The sequence below is a fragment of the Tinamus guttatus genome, unplaced genomic scaffold, assembly GCF_059628265.1.
Source record: "Tinamus guttatus ecotype Peru unplaced genomic scaffold, ASM5962826v1 Tinamus_guttatus_pri_ptg000246l, whole genome shotgun sequence".
In the NCBI taxonomy this organism is placed as follows: Eukaryota; Metazoa; Chordata; class Aves; order Tinamiformes; family Tinamidae; genus Tinamus; species Tinamus guttatus.
The window spans coordinates 3077737-3100036 of NW_028288780.1; the positions used below are offsets into that span (position 1 = coordinate 3077737).

A 22300-nucleotide genomic window follows, 5' to 3' on the forward strand; every position below is an offset into this window, starting at 1 on the left:
TCCAATGAGCTGATATATCCAGAAGTGATAATACAAGGGAACATTTTGATATTCGTATCTGGTTAATACCAAAAATAGGTATTTCAGGAAGATTTTGCTGTTCTGTTGGATAACAAATATGACAACTGTTTTCAATTGTTGATCTTGATAAATGTATGCATTTTGAAATATTGTTTTTGCAGCCATCTCTTTATGTTCCGTGTGCTGCATCTTTTTTTCCTTGCAAGTCATTACTTATACCTTCATTTTATTTTCTATCTTTCAGGAAAAAAAAAGTTGGAAAAGCTGCAGTATCATCTTTGCAGTCAGCCACCAGATCTTAAATCGGGCTTTGCTGAACAGGCCAAGCTTAACATTTATCAAGCAGCAGGGCCAGTTGCTTTGCACAGGAACGATTAGAAGTGAACAATGACTCGACTGAGAGTTTATGAGCAATTACTCGGAGCCTATCTGCTTATCATTCTGCATGTTCAAGGTAAATATGCAGTAGTTCAAGTAAAGAGGTTTTCTTTCTCTCATAATATTTCACTACACAACAGCATATACCAATCCTTACAGTCACTTAGAAGTAAACTATATTGACTCCTGCCATTATCACATTTGTTACAGATGCTTCAGTATTTTCTTGTAAGTGATATAGTTAAATTAAGTTTAAATATTCTGTTAAGGACGTCAGCTTCTGAAGAAGAAACTGGCTTCAGCTAACTTCCAAATCAATACTGAACAAGTTCTAAAAACCTTGGGGAAGTTGACCTAACTGAAATATTGCTCCTTTGATGCAACTTGTCTAAGGGCTTGTCTTCAGCCGTGTGACGTATGTTCGGTTTCTAGGGGCAGTGAGTAGAAAAACAGTCCCGTCTCTCTACTTCTCATCAAGTTCTTGGTATTTGGGGCTGAAAGAGCAAAGCAAACTTGTCCATATACATGCACATGTGTGCCCTATATTTATACATTCCTTCACATGAACTTTAAATATGTGGTTGTACCTGTTGATAACATGAAGGTATTCCTAAGGCAGCAAGCGAGCAACTCAGTGAAATTGCTGCTGAGCAGCAGGTGTTTCTCACCTCCCAAGAAGGAGTGGGGATGAGGGAGGGTTACTGTCTAGAATGTGTGTTTTTTTTTAAATTGTGGTGGCACTGCTCTGGTTTCCGCGAGTTGAGAAGTAATAGAAGATGAATGTGGGTAACAAGTGGTTAAGTTTTAATAGCAACTTTTTGAAACATGCTCTTGTATTTCCTTTTTTATGCACAGCCTTAGTCGAGTGCCTTCCGCTTTTGCTCATGTAAGGCTGGATATCAACTTCATTGGTGAATAATGACACAAAATTTGCTTCCGTCTTACCACAGCTCCATATTGTTAATTGAAAGAATCAGTATTATTTCAGGATAGAGTTAATTCTTTTGTAGTGCAGTGCTACTTTACAGCACAGAAACCCAAGTAGAAAGTCACTGGTGTGACTGTTAGGACAGACATCCTTTTTTCACACAACGGTGTCTTCTGTAAGGCAGGTGGAAATGCTGAAGCACAGGTTTGTTTCTTTAATTTCACGGCATGAGAGTTGAATTTAGGAAAGGCTCTGCAAAAATTTCTGCTTCCTTTTCCCTATGTTGAGAAGACTTGTATTTTTGCTTCCCATAAGTATTTTGTACAAATACATGTTCTCTTGTAATGTTTTGCTATCTGAATTAAAAAAGCAAAATGAAAGTGTGTTTTTCTTTTTTTTTTTTTTTTTTTCTTCTTGGCTTTATTTTTCGTTGTTGTACTTCACAGCATTGCATTTTGTTGAGAATGGCATGATCTTTTGGGACTGTAAATTTTGTACTTTCTTTTAAGCTTAAAGTCCCACTGATAATGGTAAATAACCCAAATATGCAGCAGAGCAGTCATTATGTAATATATACTTAGGCTCACAACCTTTGCAATTTATTTCTGTCAGTTTGCTATATGATGTAATATTAGATGTGTGGTTCATGAAGCTTTGCATGTTCTTCAAATACATTGCAGAAAATCAGTATTTTAATCCTTTTTATTAGATTATTAAAACACTGGTTTCATTTAAGAGATATGGAAAGTTTATTAAATACTTTTGTTTTCAAAACAGACGTATTGAGCACAGTTAGTATTGTCTATTAGTGCACTGAAAAAATTGTCCATTGAAACTTGAGTTCACTCTCTCATACTTCATTCAGTGATTTGATATTGAGAGAGTTCTGCTTTTAACTTGTATGAACTTTCTGAACTCTGAATTAGTGAATTTAAAAGTTTAAACTGAACATCTAACATCTAACGTGAACATCTAACATCTAAACTGAACATCTAACATCATTAAACATCTAACCTGGTCTGAAATGATTTTTTTCCAGAATCTGCAGAAGTTGCTTGGTGCGCTGAGAAGCCAATGTAGATCTTTACAGTTGTTTGCCAGTTGTTTCCCAATGGCTGCTGCTTTTATTAAAAAAAAAAAAAAAATCCGGCAGCTGACATGCATCAGTAAATATTTATGTGATTCAAGTTACTGTGGTGGATTATACAAAGGTTACGCAAGGCTGTTGTGATCTCAAATTTTTATTCAAGTAACTTTAATCTTTGAAAGTGCATTTCATTTAAATGAGAACATATCCTTAAAAAACACACATAAGTCTTTCTGTCTGTGACTTTAATACATCAGAGCAGAACAGCATTTCTTAGAAATAGCTTTTCTAGGAAGGAAGGTGTGTAGGACTAGAGGCTGGGAAGGAAGTTGAGAGCGACCTGTCAGGGTTGAACATTATGGTGTAGCTCCTGGGAAAGCTGGAGGGCGGCAGAGAGAGATTTTTAAACAAATAGTCTGGGAACTTGCTGTGATTTTTAGGAACCAGTTTTGCTAGACTGAACTACCTGTAATGTGCCTGCTCTGTGGACATCACGGGCTTAGTGTATCAAAATTTACTACCTGCAGAGTTATGGCAAAACTGCCGTATGCAGAGCTCAGAAAAGCATTTAAGATGCTTTCTTTACACTCATAGAAGTGTTCTGGTTGCATTGTTTATTTCATTATTACTATTTTTTTAAGTACTGAAATATTAATCGAGATGTATCAGCTCTACTATAGCACTACCTGTGAACTCACTATGGATCCTTTTGATGGACAGAAAAGTGACAGTTCCCTATTGTAGTGGAAGACTTTGAGTATCTGCATCCCAAAGCTAGGAAAAGTAATTTTAAACTTCTCCCATGTCAAAATTTGAGGTGATTTATTTTTCATAAAGAAGGCCTGCCTAACATGAAGAGGCTTGGTCCATCCTTCATCTCTTATAAAAAGAGCCCAGGACATCAGTGATGGCGAGCTCCAAGTGTCAGCTAGCCAGTGTGAACAGCTTGAGCACCAGCAAAGTGAGAGAAATGGTGAAAAAATAATTGTTGTTTGAAATACAGAATTTACCGGATCGCTACAAAGAAATGCTTAGAGTACGTACTGTTGTTCTGCTAAGATTAAACCCGTTTTAAGGACAATTTGTTCTTGAATAAAAATCTTTTTGTTTGAAAAATTTGGTTAAACAAATTAGAGGAAAACTATCGCTGTGAATTCAGAAAGCCATCAGTAATTTGAAATGTTGTAGGCTGCTAGTTCTAGCATTCATTTTAGAAAGAGAATACAGTTAAGTACGAAATTCTAGGCATAATTTGGCTCGTGTGTTTGTGTTCTTTCACTTATTGCCCTTTCTGTCTCTGTGGCTCTTGCAGACTTGTTTTTTTTATGGAGTATACAAATGTCTTCCTAAATCAGAAGACCTAATCAAATTACATATGAATCCTGGCAAATGGATTGTTAAGCAGCAACTGAGTTTGCTCAGTTTTTAGTGGTTAATATCACTTCACTGTCATGCAAAATGCCTTTATAAAAAAAATCTATATTAATATTTGTATTTTAGGCTATTCTTTCAAGTAGACTTATGTTTTTAGCAATATTTTTACTGTGCTTCTTGAAAATCAATGTGTCAGTTAACTATTTTATTTAATGATTGGAGGAAATGGTTCTCTGAATAATTGATGGCTTTGATCAAAGGCAGTCTGTGTTATGTTGGCAGTAATTATTCCTCAGCTTTTTTTTTTTTTTCCCCCCCTTCTTTAGTCTTCAAACCATTTCAATGCCTTCTTATCCGTATGTGCAGAGTGTATGGGTGTTTCTTTGCTCCACCGTTGGGCTGACAAGTGAATGTGACAGAGAAGCTGTTAATTACGTCCTCGCGGTAGTGCAGTGGCACTAAAAAGTGCTCCTCCATTTTCCTGTCCCCGTATCTGGTAAAGCAGTTGGAGGAGATGGAGCACTACGGGTGAGGGATGAGCTGAGCATCGATAGAGCCAGGTCTTGTGATTCCTGAGGCAGAGCATCATCTTGGCACATCCTTCACTCACTTTCAGTCATCCTTCCAATTGCTTTTAACCAGGAAAAGCAGCAATGAAAAACCCTGTGATGATTCCCACACACAAATCTTGACCTATCCCTGGCATCTCAGGTTGATGTAGGACAAGTTCTTTTTCACGTGCAGTTCCTTTCCCCTACCTGCTTGAAATGCTAAGGTTGACCTGTGGTGCTACGGCAAAGGATGCAAAAGCAGTTGGGGGTAAAATTCTAGGTACAGCTATTTCAAAGCTTTCCACTGAACATGAACCTAAACAGTCTCCGTATTTTCCTTTCTCTGCCTCCCCAAACCTTCCCTCCCTGGATACTCAATTATCTTTTATGTTTAATAATTTTATTCTTATAGTTCTAGAAAGTAATAATGAAAGAGTCAAGTGACTTATTTTTGTGCAACTCATAAATACTCTTTGTGAAACAAAATTATGGTAGTCTCTATTATAAATTGTGGGTTAGAATTTTATTCTTTCTCTTCTGAGTAGCTGTGCACTGAGGGTTCCCTTGTTCCGTTTCGAATCACCTTAGTAGGTGTGCAAAGTTGGAGTGTTAGTTAACGCTTGTGTATGGGCAATGGCTTTTTCTTTAAGTAAAGCTTAGGACGTGGAACTACCTGTTTTCTCAGCAGATAAGGAGCTTAAAATTAAAAAACAGAATGCTGCGAAAGTAGCATGGTATTAAAATAACATTTCTGACTTTGTTAGGAAGAAGACTAGGAAAAGAGTAAGAACAGGTTCTGGAGGAGCCATTTCATACATGCAGAATTCCTTATGGCTATACTGCAAAGATTATCATATAGATAAACTATTGCATAGTAGTTTCTTGGTATGTGGTCTTAGTTGTGTGCAAAAGCCACAATGTGCCTGTTTTCAGGGGAATTTCTGAATCAGGAGCATGTGCTCAGTATGCTGTATTGACCAGGTGAGGAAAACTGGTTGTGTGCTGTTCTTAGAACATTAAATTAAATTATAAAAATACTTAATCTCCCATTTGGCTGAATGACGTAGTGGTTTAGGATATAGCAGATATTATCTTCAAAAGTTTTTATCCTAGTTTTTCTACTAGATATTAGAGTGGCATTAAAGCAGTATTCCCATTACCTCAGGGGTAGTACTTAGTGGATTTGATGAGAAGCCACAGATCCATGTCAAAAGAGAACATGGGTTTCCCGGTCTTTTTTCTTTCTTTTTTTTTTTTTTTAAATCATCAGGAGGTTTTCGGTGTGATTAAAACCTTTTTGAAGAGTATAGAGGTATCTCCACTTGCTGAATTGTAATAAGGGCTTCCACCAATCCTAATTGCATGGGTCTGCTTATCTTGCGCGTTGGGCACCCCACACAGGGTTGCTGTAAATGCTGTCCCTGCAGGTGATAGTCTGGTCAGAAGTCTTGTAGCTTCACTCAGCTCGCCTGCCCGTGCAGGCATATGGAGCCAAGAATACTGTGATACCAAAGGTTTTTTGCTAGTGAAATTGTTTGAAAAATCTGAAGGAGCTGGACAAAGATGCTCTTGTCTTTTATGCAGCGGTCAGAGAACATATGCCAAATGAGGCAGTTAATGTTCTTCTTTTTTTTTTTTTCTCTCCTGGATGTTTTTCCCTAAGAAAAAAACAGATGGGATTTTTCTTATGAAGGCTGACTTTCAGAGCAGCACTTCAGTAATGTCATCTAGAGCAAATGATGTTCAACTATTTCTTACTGCTGTGAAATAAAGGGCTGCGTGGAACTTTATTTAGGCCTATTTTTATTCTTTGAAAGCTCATTTGTGTGGATGTTCACGTCACTGACTAAAATTTAATTTGCAAACAAGATTTACTTTAGCTCTGTTTTGAAGTACTAATGCAGATGGAGATCAAAAAAAAAAAAAACGAGATTTTGGAGTTATTATAGCTCTTCTGTGAGTCTGTGCATCAAAAAAATGACTGCAGAGAGTTAGAAAATTGCATATTAAGTGTATTCAGTCATGCATTGAGCTGGCCAGTATTTTCGTTTTTAAAACACATGAATGAAAAGGGCTTTCTTCACAAAATTCTTACCAGTCTTACATCACTGTCCTGTCTCAAAAAGGGAAAACTTCCTCTTTAGTGATTGCGTGTGAATGATCTGATGTAAAGCATTTGAGCCAGCTATTTCCAGAATAAAATGCTTAAGTCAAAATTGCTGCCATGATCCCACAGCATAAGAAGGTTTTCTTATGCTTTATATAATTCACTCTTATTCTTTAATATCATCATTCTGTTGGTGAGTGGGTTTTGTTCTGGGTTTTTTTTTGCTTGGTTGGTTTTTCTTGTTTTCTTTTTTTCTTAAGATTTTTAACCAATTACAAATAGCTTGTTGTTCTTTCAATGATCAGGACAAAATCATGGCACAGGAATGAAGACAAATCCTGACCAAAAGAAACAGGCAGATGGAGTAACACTCGCTCCCGAGGACACCTTACCCTTTCTTAAATGCTACTGCTCAGGGCATTGTCCAGATGATGCTATTAATAACACATGCATGTAAGTATTGCATACAGGACACAGCAGAACTTGAAAAGTCTCTTTTTGACTCACTACAGATAAAAGTAGTGATGCTGCTACAGTGCCGACTTCAGTTCTCTCAAGTGAGATTGATCAGAATTCACTAATCAGAATTATAATTGATCAGAAATTCACTAATTCTATGGAAAGCTGAATGCTAAAAGTCTCTAATCAACTATATGTAAAATGTATTACATTCACCACGTTAGAACTGTTCACAACCAGTTGTTTTGCCTCCGCCAACTTGCTTTGAAGGATTGAGATTTTAAGTAACCTGTAGCATTTTAAAACTGGGTGAGTATTAAATTACCCAAATTTAAATGTTCTAACAATGCTGAGTGTTTATATAGCTTATTATTTCTTCGCCTAGTAGTCAGAAGGTAATGTTACTTAGTGCCATGTGGCCATTTGTTATGAATTTTTCTTCTTACGTGTTCATTAGTAGTAGATATGAGAGAAAAGGAGGAATGGACAATAAATGCCTCTTACCATAGGGAGAGATAGATAGTTTTTAACTTTGGTAGGTGTAAGTTTCCCACACAACTATTTCACTAATTATGTGCTTGCTTAGGGAGTTTTGTAATAAAACATAACAGAAAACATGACTTTCTTATGTAGTCTGAATCTTTAGCATGCAGTACTGAGTATCTCTCTAGCTATCATTTGGCATGTAAAGCATTTTCTTGTGGACAGTGGTAGAAACACGAATGCTCTGTTTATAAAGGTACATGTAGGTAGTATTTTATGAATGTATTTTTGCACCTGGAAACTTATTTTTGCATTATGATTCAGTATTGTCTTTAAATGCCCTTGAATTAAGTTTTTTGCTTCTTATCGCCCCCTGGTGCACACTGTAGTCTAGGCCTTGAAGACAGGGAATTACATGATACTGTAAAAAGACAATTAATACAGTAAAAGACAATTTAAATTCAAGTTCTATTTTTTGCAAGAATAAAATTGTTTACTTTTTACTTTTGTATTCTTTTCTTACTCCCATTAAGGACTGAATACATAAGTAAGTTTTTTTGGAAAAAGTGTAGTTATGCAGGTTGAACGATCCTATTTTACTGTACCAAAGCTGCTATTCCCTACTGTTGTTATTGCAATTTTAAGAAGACATGACTGAATTGATGGCTTGGGGCTTTTTTGTTTGGTTGGGTTTTTGTGTGTGTATGTGTTTTGTTTGTTTTGTTTTTTTAACAACCATGTGTGTGTGGTTGTCAAAGTTAAAGGGGTTTTTTTTACTTGTTTTTTTGTTTTGGTTTGTTTTTGTTTAAGGAAAGGGAAGAATATTTGAGAGAAAACTTTACCCTCAGTGTTTTCTTTGAAAGTAAGGTGGATTGTTTTGGTCTCATCAAAATTGTGTTATTGAAGAATTATTTTAGATATTACAGTGCCAGTATTAATGGATTCATGGTTAAGTAATCTTGCACAGTAAACAGCAAACAGGCTGTTAAACTACAGCTGATGTGTTTATTACAGAACAAACGGGCATTGCTTTGCTATCGTTGAGGAAGATGAACATGGAGAACCTACGCTTGCTTCTGGCTGCATGAAGTATGAAGGTTCTGACTTCCAGTGCAAGGTACAAACGAGATATCTCAACATCTCTGTGGAGATTATCTAGGGAAACTGCCTAAGTGGTTAAAATTTGTATAGTTTATGACTTATAGTTTAGTTTAGTGTATAGTATAGTTTATGACTGTCATAAAATTTTGCATGTTACCCTTCACCACATTGAATGATGGCTTGCTGGTGACGAATCAAATACCTGGACCTTCACTTAACTAGGCTCTGCCAGTTTCAGTGTTGAAAATTAAATATTTACTTGAATATATACTCCAAGGAAAGGAAAAAAAAGGGGTAGCTAGAGATATATTCCCTGCAGAATTAAGAAAGTGATGATTAGTTAGCTGTAAAAATAGTAATATTTCTTCCTGAAATTTTCTCTTTCAATGATAAGATCCTGCAGGGGTACAGTTTTTGCTAAGTGCTAAATGAGCATGCTGAAGATCTCTAGTCAGAAACTATGATAAAGGGTGTCAAATACTGACCAAAATACATACTTTAAAAAGCAGACACTTGCCAAAGTGCTGACATCCCTTGAAAATATCCGTGGAAGTTTAACTAAGAGCAGGGAGGATTTAGAGACAAGGAGCCTGGAAGGCAGCATGTGACAGTGGCATGGACGCTGTTACAGGGGTATCCATTAGGAGCAGGTGAGTGAGTGTGAGGACATTGATCGAATGCAGGGAATTTGATGTAGTTTTAACTAAATATGGAAACAGGGTTCCATATATATAGTAATAAACAGTGTATATAGTATACGGTAAGCTGTTTTTGGCCCCCCTTAGCAGTTTTACAAAATATGAAGTACCTGCTTAAGTAGGAATTGCCTATTTCTGTTCATGCAGTAAAGAGGTTCTGGGAGAAGTTTAAAAAAAAAAAAAAAAAGGAGAACATAAAATGCTTGCAGCCCGAAGATTGGCAGGTGCATGAGACTTTAAGAAAAAGTCTCATACATTCAGCAGTGAGGTTGAAATGCTTTTTCAAGAAAATGGCCTAAACATTTGTCTCTGTTGTTATCAGTACCAACTCCAGTCCCCTTGCTAGGTGATCACTCAGGATCTGCATGTTCTATTTCCCAGGATTCGCCAAAAGCCCAGCTGCGTCGGACGATCGAGTGCTGTCGGACCGACTTCTGCAACCAGGATTTACAACCAACGCTACCGCCGCTTGATAGTACAGGTAGACCACTAAACACCTCCTAGGTTTCAGACTGCTGCCAATGCTTTGTAGGTACTCTTGTTCCCGATCAGCTAAGGAAAATACAGAGAAACAATCAATGGATCTTTCTGTTCTTTAATATCTCATTTTGGTATGAAGCTCTGTACTAAACTTCATATTAAACATCCCATTTACTTTATTTAATCTTGACAATTTTCATTCAATCTTGTGCTTTTTCAGCTATGTTCTCTATAGGTCTGTCCTGCTGCCACTGAAATAAGTTTTAATTTACTTTCCACAATTATGCATGCGTAGATCTATACAGCTATATGTAGCATTGATAATGTTAATACAGGAAAAAAAAAACGCAGTGCTTCAAAGGCTTAAAATGACTTTTTATTTTACCGTTTTTTGGCAAAGCATTCCATCTGGGAAGACTTATAGAGTTGTCATACTTTGTAAAAAGTAGTTACTGTGCAGTGCCAAAATATACAGTATATGAGAATGTCATACCTAAATTAAGTTTACATTAGATAATTAATAGATTTTTTTTTTTAACAGATGGACTTTTTGATGGCAGCATTCGTTGGATGGCAGTGTTGATTTCTATGGCAGTCTGCATAATTGTCATGATCATCTTATTTAGTTGCTTTTGTTACAAGTAAGGAAACCTCTTCTATGATTAATTCAGTTTGTTTCCCAAATGAATGTAAAAAGAAGAGTTATTTTGTAGATGTATTTGGTCATATATATTTCTAATAAAAATAGATAGAAGTAGAAACCATTGTAATTTCACTTTGCATATCCATGGATACTGGTTTGTAGTCTTAAGTGGAAATGATGGAATTCTCAAAGCATAGAATTTTACTGAACTTGGTCTTTTAATCTAGCTGCAAATAACTATTTCTAGTTTTCTAAACTGTGGAAGTATTTAAGATATAGCATTCACTAAATGGATATTTTAATGCATGGGTTGGTTTGCTGTCTTTGCTTTTCTGTATTTGGATCTTAGGTCTCTTCTGTTATTTCTTTTTGTCCTACTCCTGAGACTTACATTTGTATAATGCTTTCTAAAATTCTAGCAACAAGAATATCTTTCAACTTTCCTTTTTTCTGCTTTGTTAAAACTAAGTTGACCTGCATTAAGAATACCTTCAGCTGAGTTGTCGCAATTCATAGTGGTGCAGTTTTGGTCTGCTGCAGTGCTTTAGCAGCCTCAGCAGAAATGAGCACGGACCAGTCTCAATTGCCACGGTTCAAGGTTTAGACTTCTTATTTAAACAAAAACCAGTGGTGCTTTAAGCATGTAAAACCGGGCTGTGATCTGAGTATTAAAAATGCTGCTTATGCACTTGAGTCATAAATTGATGTGCCTCTACATGAATTGTAACAACCGCTTTATATTAAAAAACACTCAGAATCTCTGAAAGAAATGAGTGCACTTAAAGATCCAGATTTTTATAAAAGCTTGTGTATTCAAATAGCTTTTGTAGCTCAGTTTGTTAATATATATTTTTACAGGCATTATTGTAAATGGGTGGCAAAGAGACGCTGTTATAATCGTGACCTGGAGCAAGATGAAGCCTTTATTCCAGCTGGGGAGTCATTGAAAGACCTTATTGACCAGTCACAGAGTTCAGGCAGTGGATCAGGACTACCGTTGCTGGTAAAACATAAACGAAAATTTTCTTCACGGATCTTCTTTGCATCAAATCAAAGTTTAGTTTTGTGTTTAGTGCCTAGAAGAAAGCAGTTTCAATATTTTATGTAAATTATTTGTATAGGCAATTACTGTGAAAGATTCTATACAAGGCACAAATACGCAAAAGCCTATCTTCAGATAACTAAAATCAAGTGCAAAACTAGACTCTCTTTTTCAGAAATCTGGCTTCAGCTAAATAAAAAGAAAAACTAGATCCTGTAGGATAGGATAAAAACACGATGATGGTTGATAGAAGCATCCAATTGAGCAAAATCAACATTTTTTTTCATTTTCACTGTTGATAGATTTGCACTTGATATGCTGAGCTATTCACATTTTTAGATTAAACATTACATTTAATACTCATACTAAGTGTATTAATGTGAGATTATATAATTGTTAAGATCATATGAGTAAAAGATGAACCAGTGAGACAGATTACTGTGAAGATATTTGAATTAGGAAAAAAAAATAGAATGCAATCTGATAGAAGTCAGAGGTCAAGATGATTTGATCTTTTAATAAAATACTCTACTGGAAGCAACAAAAATGAGTTTAAAATGGGGATAGAAGGAAAATCTAAAACTCTTTGAATAGAATTACTCTCAAAGCAGTCAGAGTTTTGTCCGATAGGCAGCTTGCCCAGCTATCTGAGCTAAGTTGCTGATTTTTTCTGTTCCCCACACCTCCTTATGTTTTTTTACCCCATAGGTTCAGCGCACTATTGCCAAACAAATCCAGATGGTGAGGCAAGTCGGGAAAGGACGATATGGAGAGGTGTGGATGGGCAAGTGGAGGGGCGAAAAAGTTGCGGTCAAGGTGTTTTTTACCACAGAAGAAGCCAGCTGGTTCCGGGAAACAGAAATCTACCAAACCGTGTTAATGCGTCATGAAAATATCCTTGGTGAGTAAGGAATGCGTTGCTTGGATATTGAAGGGGTTGGAAGGTGAAGGAGTTGGCGTTTTTAATTAATGTTTTGAGGAGAATATGGCTTCTTTTATGGATTGCTGGTTACTAATGAATGTAAGATCCCCAAAAAGTGGGATCTTGTTTTTCTTGGTTGGAAATGTGTGTGGCTGCCATCTCCTTGATAGAAGACTGGAATAACCACCTAATTTATGGTTGAAATACATGCCTTTTACTGGTCTTCATAAGAGGAAGAGGTGCCTTTTGATACTGAGATAATATAACTTTAAGAATTCATATTAAATCTGTTGCATTAAGAGTTTGTGTGCAAGTAAGTTTCTAACTTTGGCTGTATGTTTAATAGGTTTTATAGCTGCAGACATTAAGGGCACTGGCTCCTGGACACAGCTTTACTTGATTACAGACTATCATGAAAATGGATCATTATATGATTTTTTGAAATGCACTACACTAGACAACAGGGCTCTCCTCAAACTGGCCTATTCTGCTGCATGTGGTCTCTGCCATCTACACACAGAAATTTATGGGACACAAGGCAAACCTGCTATTGCACACAGGGACCTGAAGAGTAAAAACATCTTGATAAAGAAAAATGGAACCTGCTGTATTGCTGACTTAGGTCTTGCAGTCAAGTTTAACAGGTAAATGAACCAAAGTACCTGCAATAGGAAAAAATTTATATAAAAGAAATAGATATATGATTAACTTAGTATTTATTTTTTAAAAAGGTGTGTGTGTGTGGGGGGGGTATCTATCTATTTATATATATACACACACTTCTTTTTTAATTGCCAGATGTCCAGTTGAACAGGGATACAAAATCGGCAGGTTGCATGGCTGTTTTAAAAGTGAAATAAAGTTTGTTCTTTAAATACTGGTAAATATCAAGGTTGCTCCTCAAGGTTGTCAAACAGAGGAGAAGGAATGTGTGAAATAAAAGTAGTAACTCAGAACTTTGTAGAGCAAAGTAAGAGGAGACTAATCGATCATTCAAAACTGCTTTATAGGTTGCTAGCGTGTAATTTCATCGTAATTTCTGTCTCGTAGAAAGTGTGAGCAGTATTGAAGTTGAAGCTTAATTGCAAAAAGAATACATATAATAGTATGCTGAATACATTTTAAATGTGTGGGATGTTTTGTTTTGTTTTGCTGCAATAAAGCCTGAAAGAAAACATAAACTTTTGGCATCTGAGTTGTTGCCAAACATATTCATCTTTATAGTGGTTTTGAATTCAGCTTATTCATATGTGTTTTTCTTTGTCATGCAATAGAATTAGTTGTCAAGTATGCTAATCATGGTAATTTCTCTACATAGTCTTTTTCTGGGAGGTATGATCTGTATAGTAAGTGTAGTATTGAAAGAGAAATATAGAAAGAAATTTTAATTTGTAAAGGAGGGATTTGCAGCATAGTGATTGCATCATGCAGTATTTCATACCATGTTTTGTAATTACACAGTTCACTAACTTAATATTTTCATACAGTGATACAAACGAAGTTGATGTTCCCTTGAACACTAGAGTGGGAACAAAACGTTACATGGCTCCAGAAGTCCTAGATGAAAGCCTAAATAAAAATCATTTCCAACCATACATCATGGCTGACATCTACAGTTTTGGGCTGATCATCTGGGAAATGGCTCGGCGCTGTGTCACAGGAGGTAAACTTTTGAATATTCTGTTTAAAATTTGTCAGACCCAAACCCAATTTACCTCTCTAGGAAATGGTGCAACAGAGGTAATCGTGCTGTCAGCTAGCTTGCCTTCTTCAGAAGTAGCAGTAGCAACCCACGCACAGAACACAGGTTTGGGTTGGAAGCATTAGAGATTAGAGGATAACAAATTATGTGTTCAATATCCAACTCAAGGAAACTGAAAGGAACTGATAAGCTTTTCGACTAAATATTCTTAACCATGAGTAACTGATTGTTGCATTGAAACTTTAGGGTTTTATCACAATAACACAGTGTGATGGGTGTGACTTGGTACAGTGAGAAAGTTAACTTCTCCTAGCTAAGGAAATCTGAGTCCTTTTTTGTGATGCTTCATCTTTCACATTCATCTGCAGGTATTGTTGAAGAGTATCAGTTGCCATACTATGATATGGTGCCAAATGATCCATCCTATGAGGATATGAGAGAAGTCGTGTGTGTCAAACGCCTGCGCCCAGTGGTATCCAATAGGTGGAATAGTGATGAAGTAAGTATGATGAGAAGAAAGATATTTTAGCTTAGAACCATCAAGGGCTAAAGGGAGCAGTTTTAATTTAATTTAGGCAGTTCAATACTTTGAAACCTCACAGAAACAATAAAAAAAGTGTTTGACATCAGCTCCTCTGTTCATAAGAATGTTTTGACGTACCTCCATTCTCAAATTGTAACAGCAAGCTGTGGCGGTGTGTCTGTGTGCAACTGAAAGCAAAATTCCATTAGTTCCACGTACCTACCATACTGGGGATTTGAGGGAAGGAGAAAGAAGGGGCTTTTGTCAGTTTATTAGTTCATCTGTTTATAATAGTTTTCAACAGTAGTTTTGCTGAAAAACTAGAATTTCACCTTTGGAATTAGTCATTTGGACATGGCAGTGAACTAAAACTTTGTACCTCTTGGGATTGTTAGTTGTTTCAGTGTTGTTCTTTGTTCGTTTGTCTTTCAGTGTTTAAGAGCAATATTGAAACTAATGTCTGAATGCTGGGCCCATAATCCTGCGTCAAGACTTACTGCCTTGAGGATCAAGAAGACACTTGCCAAGATGGTGGAATCACAAGATGTAAAGATATGACATAGCAAACTGACACTAGGGAGCAAAGCTGGACTCCTGGAACTTTCCACTCAAATGTGGGTGAGATCTAAGTGGGAAGAGGAAGCAACTGAGATTCAGTTTTTTTCCTCACCACACTTCTACAGGCTGCTAATTAAATCTTTCAGTACTTCATAGACAGTGATGCTGAGAGCCTCCGCATGCTACATAGATGGACAGCCTTGTTAAAATACACGTTTCTTTTTTGTTTGAGCTGCATTGAGACTTCGGTCATACTTAGTGAGTCTCCAGTAAAACTCTGGGTACTGAATTGAATGTTCAGATTACAGTGCTTTCTGTGAAAGCCTAACAAGCTAAATGGATTCAACAGAGATGGAGAATATAAGCTTTTTTTGCCTTCTACCTGATAAAAACTTAGTCAATTCATACCAAGTTTTTGTGAAACAGCCTGTAGGTTATGGATATGTTTGTGATACCGCTCAGTTTAACAGTTCCTTATGCCTTTATGTGTGTGCCAGGATTATTTTGCTGCCATTTGGGATCGATAAGAAACCATTTAAATGAACAAATTTCCATGGTCAGGGCTCCGAATACTTTGTGACTTCACAATCACAGAACTTGCTGCGGAATTTATTCCTTACCATTACGTTATCCTCCAAAATCTCAGTTTTAATTGTATTTCCATCCCTCTTTTGGTCGCAGAGAGAACTGCGAAAATGTGAACCAGTTATAAACCAATGCCTACCTGAGTCTGTAAAGAGCTTGAAACAATATCTCTTAGAGGTATAAACTGCCTTGGCCACCATGCTTACAGTCTAGTGGGCTCCATAATTGCACAACTATAAAATGTGGCATATTTTTCATAATGCCACATGCAACCAGCGTTTTTGCTGTATAATACTTCATATCTTAACAGATCAGTGGTGTTCTGTTTCGCCTTTCTGCTTTATTTGGACTTACCTGTAGGTGCCTGTCATGCTGTGAACTTTTCCATACAGGAAGGAATTAGCCGTAGGAACATGCTTTCTCAACAGTTGACAAAACCTAGCAGAAGTTAAGTTTTGAAAGGCTTGAGAACAAGTCTAACTTACAGATACAAAAAGGGGAAATCAAGAAGCACAGGCTTGGCACAGAAGATTAGAGAATGCCGTAAAGATAGAGACCTGGAGAGTAAAGGATTTGGCCTGTTGACGATAGCATCCATAGTGTGCAAAACGCTCGTGAGTTGGGTTTGTGGGCTACTTAGAGGACAGTTTTGAAATCCAAGTTTTCTGAAAAAGGTAAATCAATGATTATTTTTAATTCAAGTTAGTCATGTTTGGGAGGAATGACATGGAAAGAGACCTCATGAAGATACAGCAAACAAACAGAACTGCAAAATTTGCTTGTATTGTGCCAACTATTTTGGCATGCACAGGAAACTATTTTCCTCATTGTCTTTACTGATTTAGACAAGTGGGTTAAAAAGCCGGAGCCAAACCCCTCCACGAGGCTGCTGTAAGGCAGATAGTGATAACGTGTCTCCTTTGCCACTTCTGGTTTGAAGTCCAAAAACAGTACCACAACTCCAGTTGAAACTCCAATTGCGTGAATCGTCTGAAGAATGAACACACAGTATTGGAACCAGTAAACCTATTCGATAATTTAAGTGCCTATAACTTCGTACTGTAAACCTTGTTTTAGATAACTTTAAAAAGGGAAGTTATTTATACAGTGTGTTTTGTGCTTTATTAACATCTAGTCCTAGGTACGTGTGTACAATTAGATACATGTGCACAGACACGTCATAGCTGAGATTTGGAAGAAAAAAAAAGTTAGGAATAATATTAAAATTGATGGGAAGTGTTAAAACTTCAGATTGATTTATGTCAGATTATTTGTTGTCTTAAAAATATGTACATGGAGAATGTTTAAATGTGTTTAAATATCCCTTGAAAATACAACTGATAGAAAACAAAGTAATGCAGAACTAATGTGATTTGTGAACAGCTACAACATTCTAACAAATGGGTTTTTTCTTTTTAATTTTGTAGTTCGCAAAATGTAAATGGTCAGGCAAAAAATTGCAGTATTTTTATTTTCTATTGTGATGTACAGACTTTATTTAACAGTGCTACATATTTTATAGAAAACTAGCTATTTCAAGGGACATTTCTTTTTTAAATAAAGTCATTACTTTTGTTCAGTAATGCCTTTAAGTATTAATGTGTGTTCTGGCTGAACAGTTCATAGGTGTGTCAACTATGACTTAACTTATTTGCAAACAACAAGTGATAAATGATATTGTGCCACAATTCTTACGATAAAGGGCTTTTGGTAAAAGGGGTTTTCTGTCCATTGCCAAGAAGTGTACAAGACTGAAGTTGTTAATCATGTCTTTATGTGTAATTTTTGCACAGGTTGGAGAATATTTGGTGTGAGCCAAAAAAAAAAAAAAGAAAGTAGTAAGGGAAAAAGTTTGTTTGACAAAAACTCTAAAGAAGAACAAACAATAGAAAGGAAAAATGTTTATGTAGGTAACCTGGTAACTTGTCCTTTAAGAACATGGAGGCATATTTAATTTAATCCATTCCTCTTCAGAGTAACTTTAAATTCTCTCAGAAATTGCTATAGCTTTATTAGCTGTAAACTTATTTGACATTTTGATTTATTTCTTCTTTTCCTGCTTTTTTTTCCCCTGCATTTTTTCCTCAAGTCTTCAGGAAATCATTGGTGATAGTATAAGTAAAACAAAGGAAGTGTAAGTTTCCATAGTTTTAATTATTCATATATTGTCTCCTCTGTTGTTTAGGCATTTGCAAGGCAATAGGATGGTGATCTTTGGTAAACGTCTAAAGACCTGAATTGGGTCACACATTCATTTTAACAGAAGAAGCAAGCTGACTGCTGTAAAGAACATCTGCGATGTTTGTGAGAAAAAAATATTTTAGGCTTAAGCTAAACCTTCCCTTTTCAGGACGTCAGTTTCTAGGTTCATACTCAAACATATGATGCATATGCAGTTTTCACTGATGTGAACAGGAACTGCCAGGTGCTTAATAATACTTGTTTCTTTACTATTCCAAAAAATCTTAATTGCTAAAGGACCTGACTGGATAAAGCACATGAGCAGATATCCTACATTCCATGGAAACTAATTCGCAGTTTGGAGTCTATGTGTATATGGAATATCAGTATGTGTATACTAAAACTTTAGGAATCATTTGGAAAAAAAGAAAACAAAACTTTGCTCTAAGCCAGTCCATCAATTACAACATCATTATTATAACATGATTAAGTATAGTCAATGCTTAAGCAGAGTAGTTGCTTCCCACAGTACTGTAGATTTCATTAGCTTTTTGAGGGAGAGGGACTAGGTTTTTCTTGTTGTTATGATTCTCATTTTCTTGGTCAAAATTATTTTAAGTATTTATCATTCAAAAAATCTCCCAAACAACCCTGGCATTTTTGTTTTGTTTTAACATTTTAATTTTAAGTTTATTTTTTCAATTTTAATTTGAAAAAAAAATTAAAGCATGTGGCATTTATTTTGGAAGAACTATACCTTGGAAGCTCTTAATCGATTACTTTTTATTATTACATAGTCCACTCTGATTTGTGTTAGTTGGAGAATAATTCAAATCACTGATACTATGCTGTTACGTTAATTCAAAGAGTTTTTTTTTCTTTCTGTTCCTCATTAACTTGTTAATTCGTCAAGAAACATGATACTCCTATAAAAAAAAAAATACAAATTTGTATTCTGCTGTCTTGCTTAGCTTTGAATTTTCCTTTAGAAATAGGTGTCTGGAATGCTAAATTCTGAGCAAGAGTGTTACATAGCTGCTAGAAACTTTCAATATATTTTCAAGGTAAACATTTTGAAGTATCAGACTTCATGAATTTTAGGAAACCAGCAGTTCTGCAAAACAGCCTCACTACTACTTTGATAGTTTTCTAAATTGGTCTATTTTTAAGTTATGGAATAAAATGTAAAATTAATCCTTTATTTCCATAGCAGTCCCGAATCAGATTTTAGATCTTCATCTAAATGACCATTTGAATGTGCTATGAAATGAATCATCTGGATACAGAGCGTCTGATTTGTCTTCACAGACTGTATTTTAGCAGTCTAAAAATGTTTGAAAAGCAAAAACCGTAAGTTAAAAAGCCTTCTTGGGTTATTGTAGGGGAGTTAGGCTTACATTCTGTCAAAAGCTAAAATGATTTAGCACTTCCTTGTTCTTCTGACCAGGTCTCTGAAGTCCAAAACATTATCCTCTTACCTGCTACCTTTATCCTACACAGGGGTAATGTTTAAAATTGGGTTACCACGCTGCATAATTGTGCTTTATGGAGCCTTGGTTGGTCTAACAGGAGTGGGGTGCACATTATTCTTAATTTGTTGAACAAATGTCATGTAATTGTTGCCTCATAATGTTTTATTTTTAAATGCAATTATAGAAGCCCACGTCATGTAGTGACAGTTGTGCTGTGACGTACCATGCCCAAAATGAAATGTACTATATTGTATACAAGAAGAACGGCATTGTAGTTAACCTAGAGAAGATGTAAATAAAATATGAAAGGGTGGAACAAGGAGAATGGTCACACTGTTAACGTGTGTTATATGACAGAAGTGTAGAATACTCCTTTAAAAGTGTAACACACTAATGTATTTTGTACAGCATCTGCTTTAAAAGGTGCCTTATTGAGTTTACCATGAATTGCTTTGTTCTGTACACAGTTTATGTCCAATGTATCATTTTTAAGTAAATAACCTTATTTTAGTACACATTAGTAATGTGTTTTGTATTACTATAAAAGATTGCCTTAAAAATATAATGACTTAGAAATTATAATACCATAACTAAATAGTTCCCTTCTTTTTAAAACTTCATGTTTTATCTTTTTCCAGAATGTAAGAAGTTGTTGATGGTGTTTTTTAATTTAATGGTCTTCAGAAACATTTGGTGCCCTGTATTTCAGATAATGTTCTTGTTTTAAAGTTTGACACAGCAGTAAAACCAGAGGGTTTTTTTTAACTCTGATTTTTTTTTCTTTTTGTATTTTGGCTTATAGTAAAAGCAGAAGAAAGTCAAACTTGAATAAATTCTAGTTTTTGGACGTGTGCAAGTCCACCACATGTCAGTTAAATACTGTAAATTTGCCTCTGGGTCAAGCTTATCATGCATTATCTTGTACAACTTTCATTCTTTTGATGTAGTGATATTCAAACCATGAGATTGAGGTGGTACCCAGAGGTTCTGTGTAGCCTGCCATGGTCATTCTGCTTTATGAATCGCATAAAAGAAGAATAACCAAGGAGATATCTCACCTGGGAATTACTCTACTATGAAATCTCTGGATATGTTTTCTCATTGCACAAATGCTACAGCCAGATACCACACTCCTTAGAATTCACTTTTAGTTTGCAAGAAGGAAAAAGAAAGAACAGTGTCTGATGCCTTTTTGTCTACGTAAAGGTATGTTTTGTTCAGGAATTATCTTTGAAGATAACTCTTTGCAATAGCTGGAAGGGTTTGGTATCTCAGTATCATATGAACTTACTGGTGTACCATAAAGACAATCATAACTTTTTTTTTTTTTCCTGTAAAGTCACGTGATAAATTTTCACTGCAGGGCTCCAGAAAGTACAGTGGAAGACATTTTCTGTTTTAAACCCTTTCTATTGAATACATAATAACAGGAGTTAGCACTGCACAAAGATGTGCACTCCTTACACTTAGTGTTTTGACAGGGTAATATCTTTTTTTCCCCATAGTTGCGGCTATTGTACAGCTTGTAAAGAGTAACTTCCCTGATCAGGGATGGTGTGAAAACTGACGGGTTGGAGAGGGGTGTTAGCATTGTAGGCTTGCGTAAGGAAAATACCAGGAGCAAAGGAAACTTCTATAGCAGTCTTCGTTCTGACCAACTGTTCTGTTCTTTTCCTGGTGTTTCTCCTGGGCATGCCCACAGGGTGGTGCAATACCCTAAAGGTAGCAAGATCCTGCGACAAAGAGTGAGTGATGGTGGCAGGGTGAGCTTTGTGTGCATGCCAGAAGGCATACAGAATAATTGGCAAAACACAAGGTTTTTAGGAATGAATTGCAGAAGTCGCAGTAACTTCATAAAGAATTGGAATGAGTTTTATATATTTTTTGTTGCTTTCTCTTTGCCTTTCTCCTCACATCTTCGCAAAATACCAGTTCAGTCTTTCCTCACTGATGTTAATTCAGTTAAGTGCTTCGATACCAGCTGTGAGGTTGATTTATGAGAGGACCACTGTCCTCTCATACTACTGTGTGTGGACGAACATGGACTTCAGATACCAGATTGATGTGGTATCAGATTGATTCATGTAAAACAAGTGCACATGTTTCTAACTGCAGAATTTAGACACGGGTGGATCTAATAAAAGTAAAAATATTGAAATGGAATGGATACCTATATTTTGGGTGGTGTAAGGAGATCATTTTAGTAATGGAAAAGGGGAAAAAAAAAGAAAAGAATGAGATCGCAAGTGATTTGTACCAGCAGTGAAATGACATACTTAAAAATCAAGGTTTATGGCATATTTTTGAATTAAATTTTATTAAGATTGATATTTTTATTTGATAAACATTACCTTCATTTTTTTCCTCTTGTCACTTGAGAAGGACAAGGCTTCTTGCAGCCAATAATAATTCATATTGTTCTTTCTTCATAGTCTGAGAATGATTGTGTTCAAGTTAAGTTCGTGTGATATCTCTGTATATGCAGGTGGCTAACTTCAGCTCATACGTGAAAAATATGAACGTGCAAACATCTTAGGCTAGCATTGTGTAGCATTCTGGAGTTGATGACCTCTGAACTTGTCTGGCTTGTCCTCCAGCAAAAATAAGAAATTCGATGCCAAAGGATGCCAAAACTTCAGAAGTTCTATTGGGATGAACAGCTAGCTTCAGCGATCAGATCTCTGGACCTTTTCTTGTTCCCTGCTTGCTTGTTGCTCCCTACCATGTCTCTTTCCAAAGAGACACATGCCTCTCACTCTGGTTTAAGCTTTCTGTCAAAGCTTTAAAAAAAAAAAAGGCACAGTGTTAAGAGTAGGTGGTTGGGCATGGTTTAATATAGTTAGAGTTTAATATAGTTAGAGTTATCGTTATTTTCACTTTCAAGAGTTGCTAAACTCTTGCTTTGTCCTTTTTCTTTGTTCCATTATTTTGGAATCTCCAATTTTATGTTTGAATAGCAAGTGTATTGGTAAGAGTGTTTTTTAATAATTCTGTAATTGATTGCT

At 36.0% G+C, this 22300-nt stretch overlaps 1 protein-coding gene across 1 annotated transcript; it reads left to right on the top strand.

Moving 5' to 3' along the window:
• The first annotated feature begins 272 nt into the window (after nt 1-272).
• On the top strand, nt 273-15958 carry BMPR1A (bone morphogenetic protein receptor type 1A). The gene is made up of 11 exons (XM_010212293.2): nt 273-475; nt 6752-6899; nt 8403-8505; nt 9569-9668; nt 10209-10308; nt 11169-11313; nt 12061-12253; nt 12621-12918; nt 13762-13937; nt 14345-14475; nt 14932-15958. Exons 1-11 carry the CDS (start codon nt 409-411, stop codon nt 15055-15057), a joined length of 1587 nt encoding a protein of 528 aa, XP_010210595.1. The 5' UTR covers nt 273-408; the 3' UTR covers nt 15058-15958.
• Nucleotides 15959-22300: the final 6342 nt, after the last annotated feature.

Coding starts and splice junctions, on each gene's coding strand:
- BMPR1A (XM_010212293.2), top strand. CDS start 409: ATGACTCGACTGAGAGTTTATGAGCAATTACTCGGAGCCTATCTGCTT. Junction 476..6,751: donor TATCATTCTGCATGTTCAAG/GTAAATATGCAG, acceptor TTCAATGATCAG/GACAAAATCATGGCACAGGA. Junction 13,938..14,344: donor TCGGCGCTGTGTCACAGGAG/GTAAACTTTTGA, acceptor ATTCATCTGCAG/GTATTGTTGAAGAGTATCAG.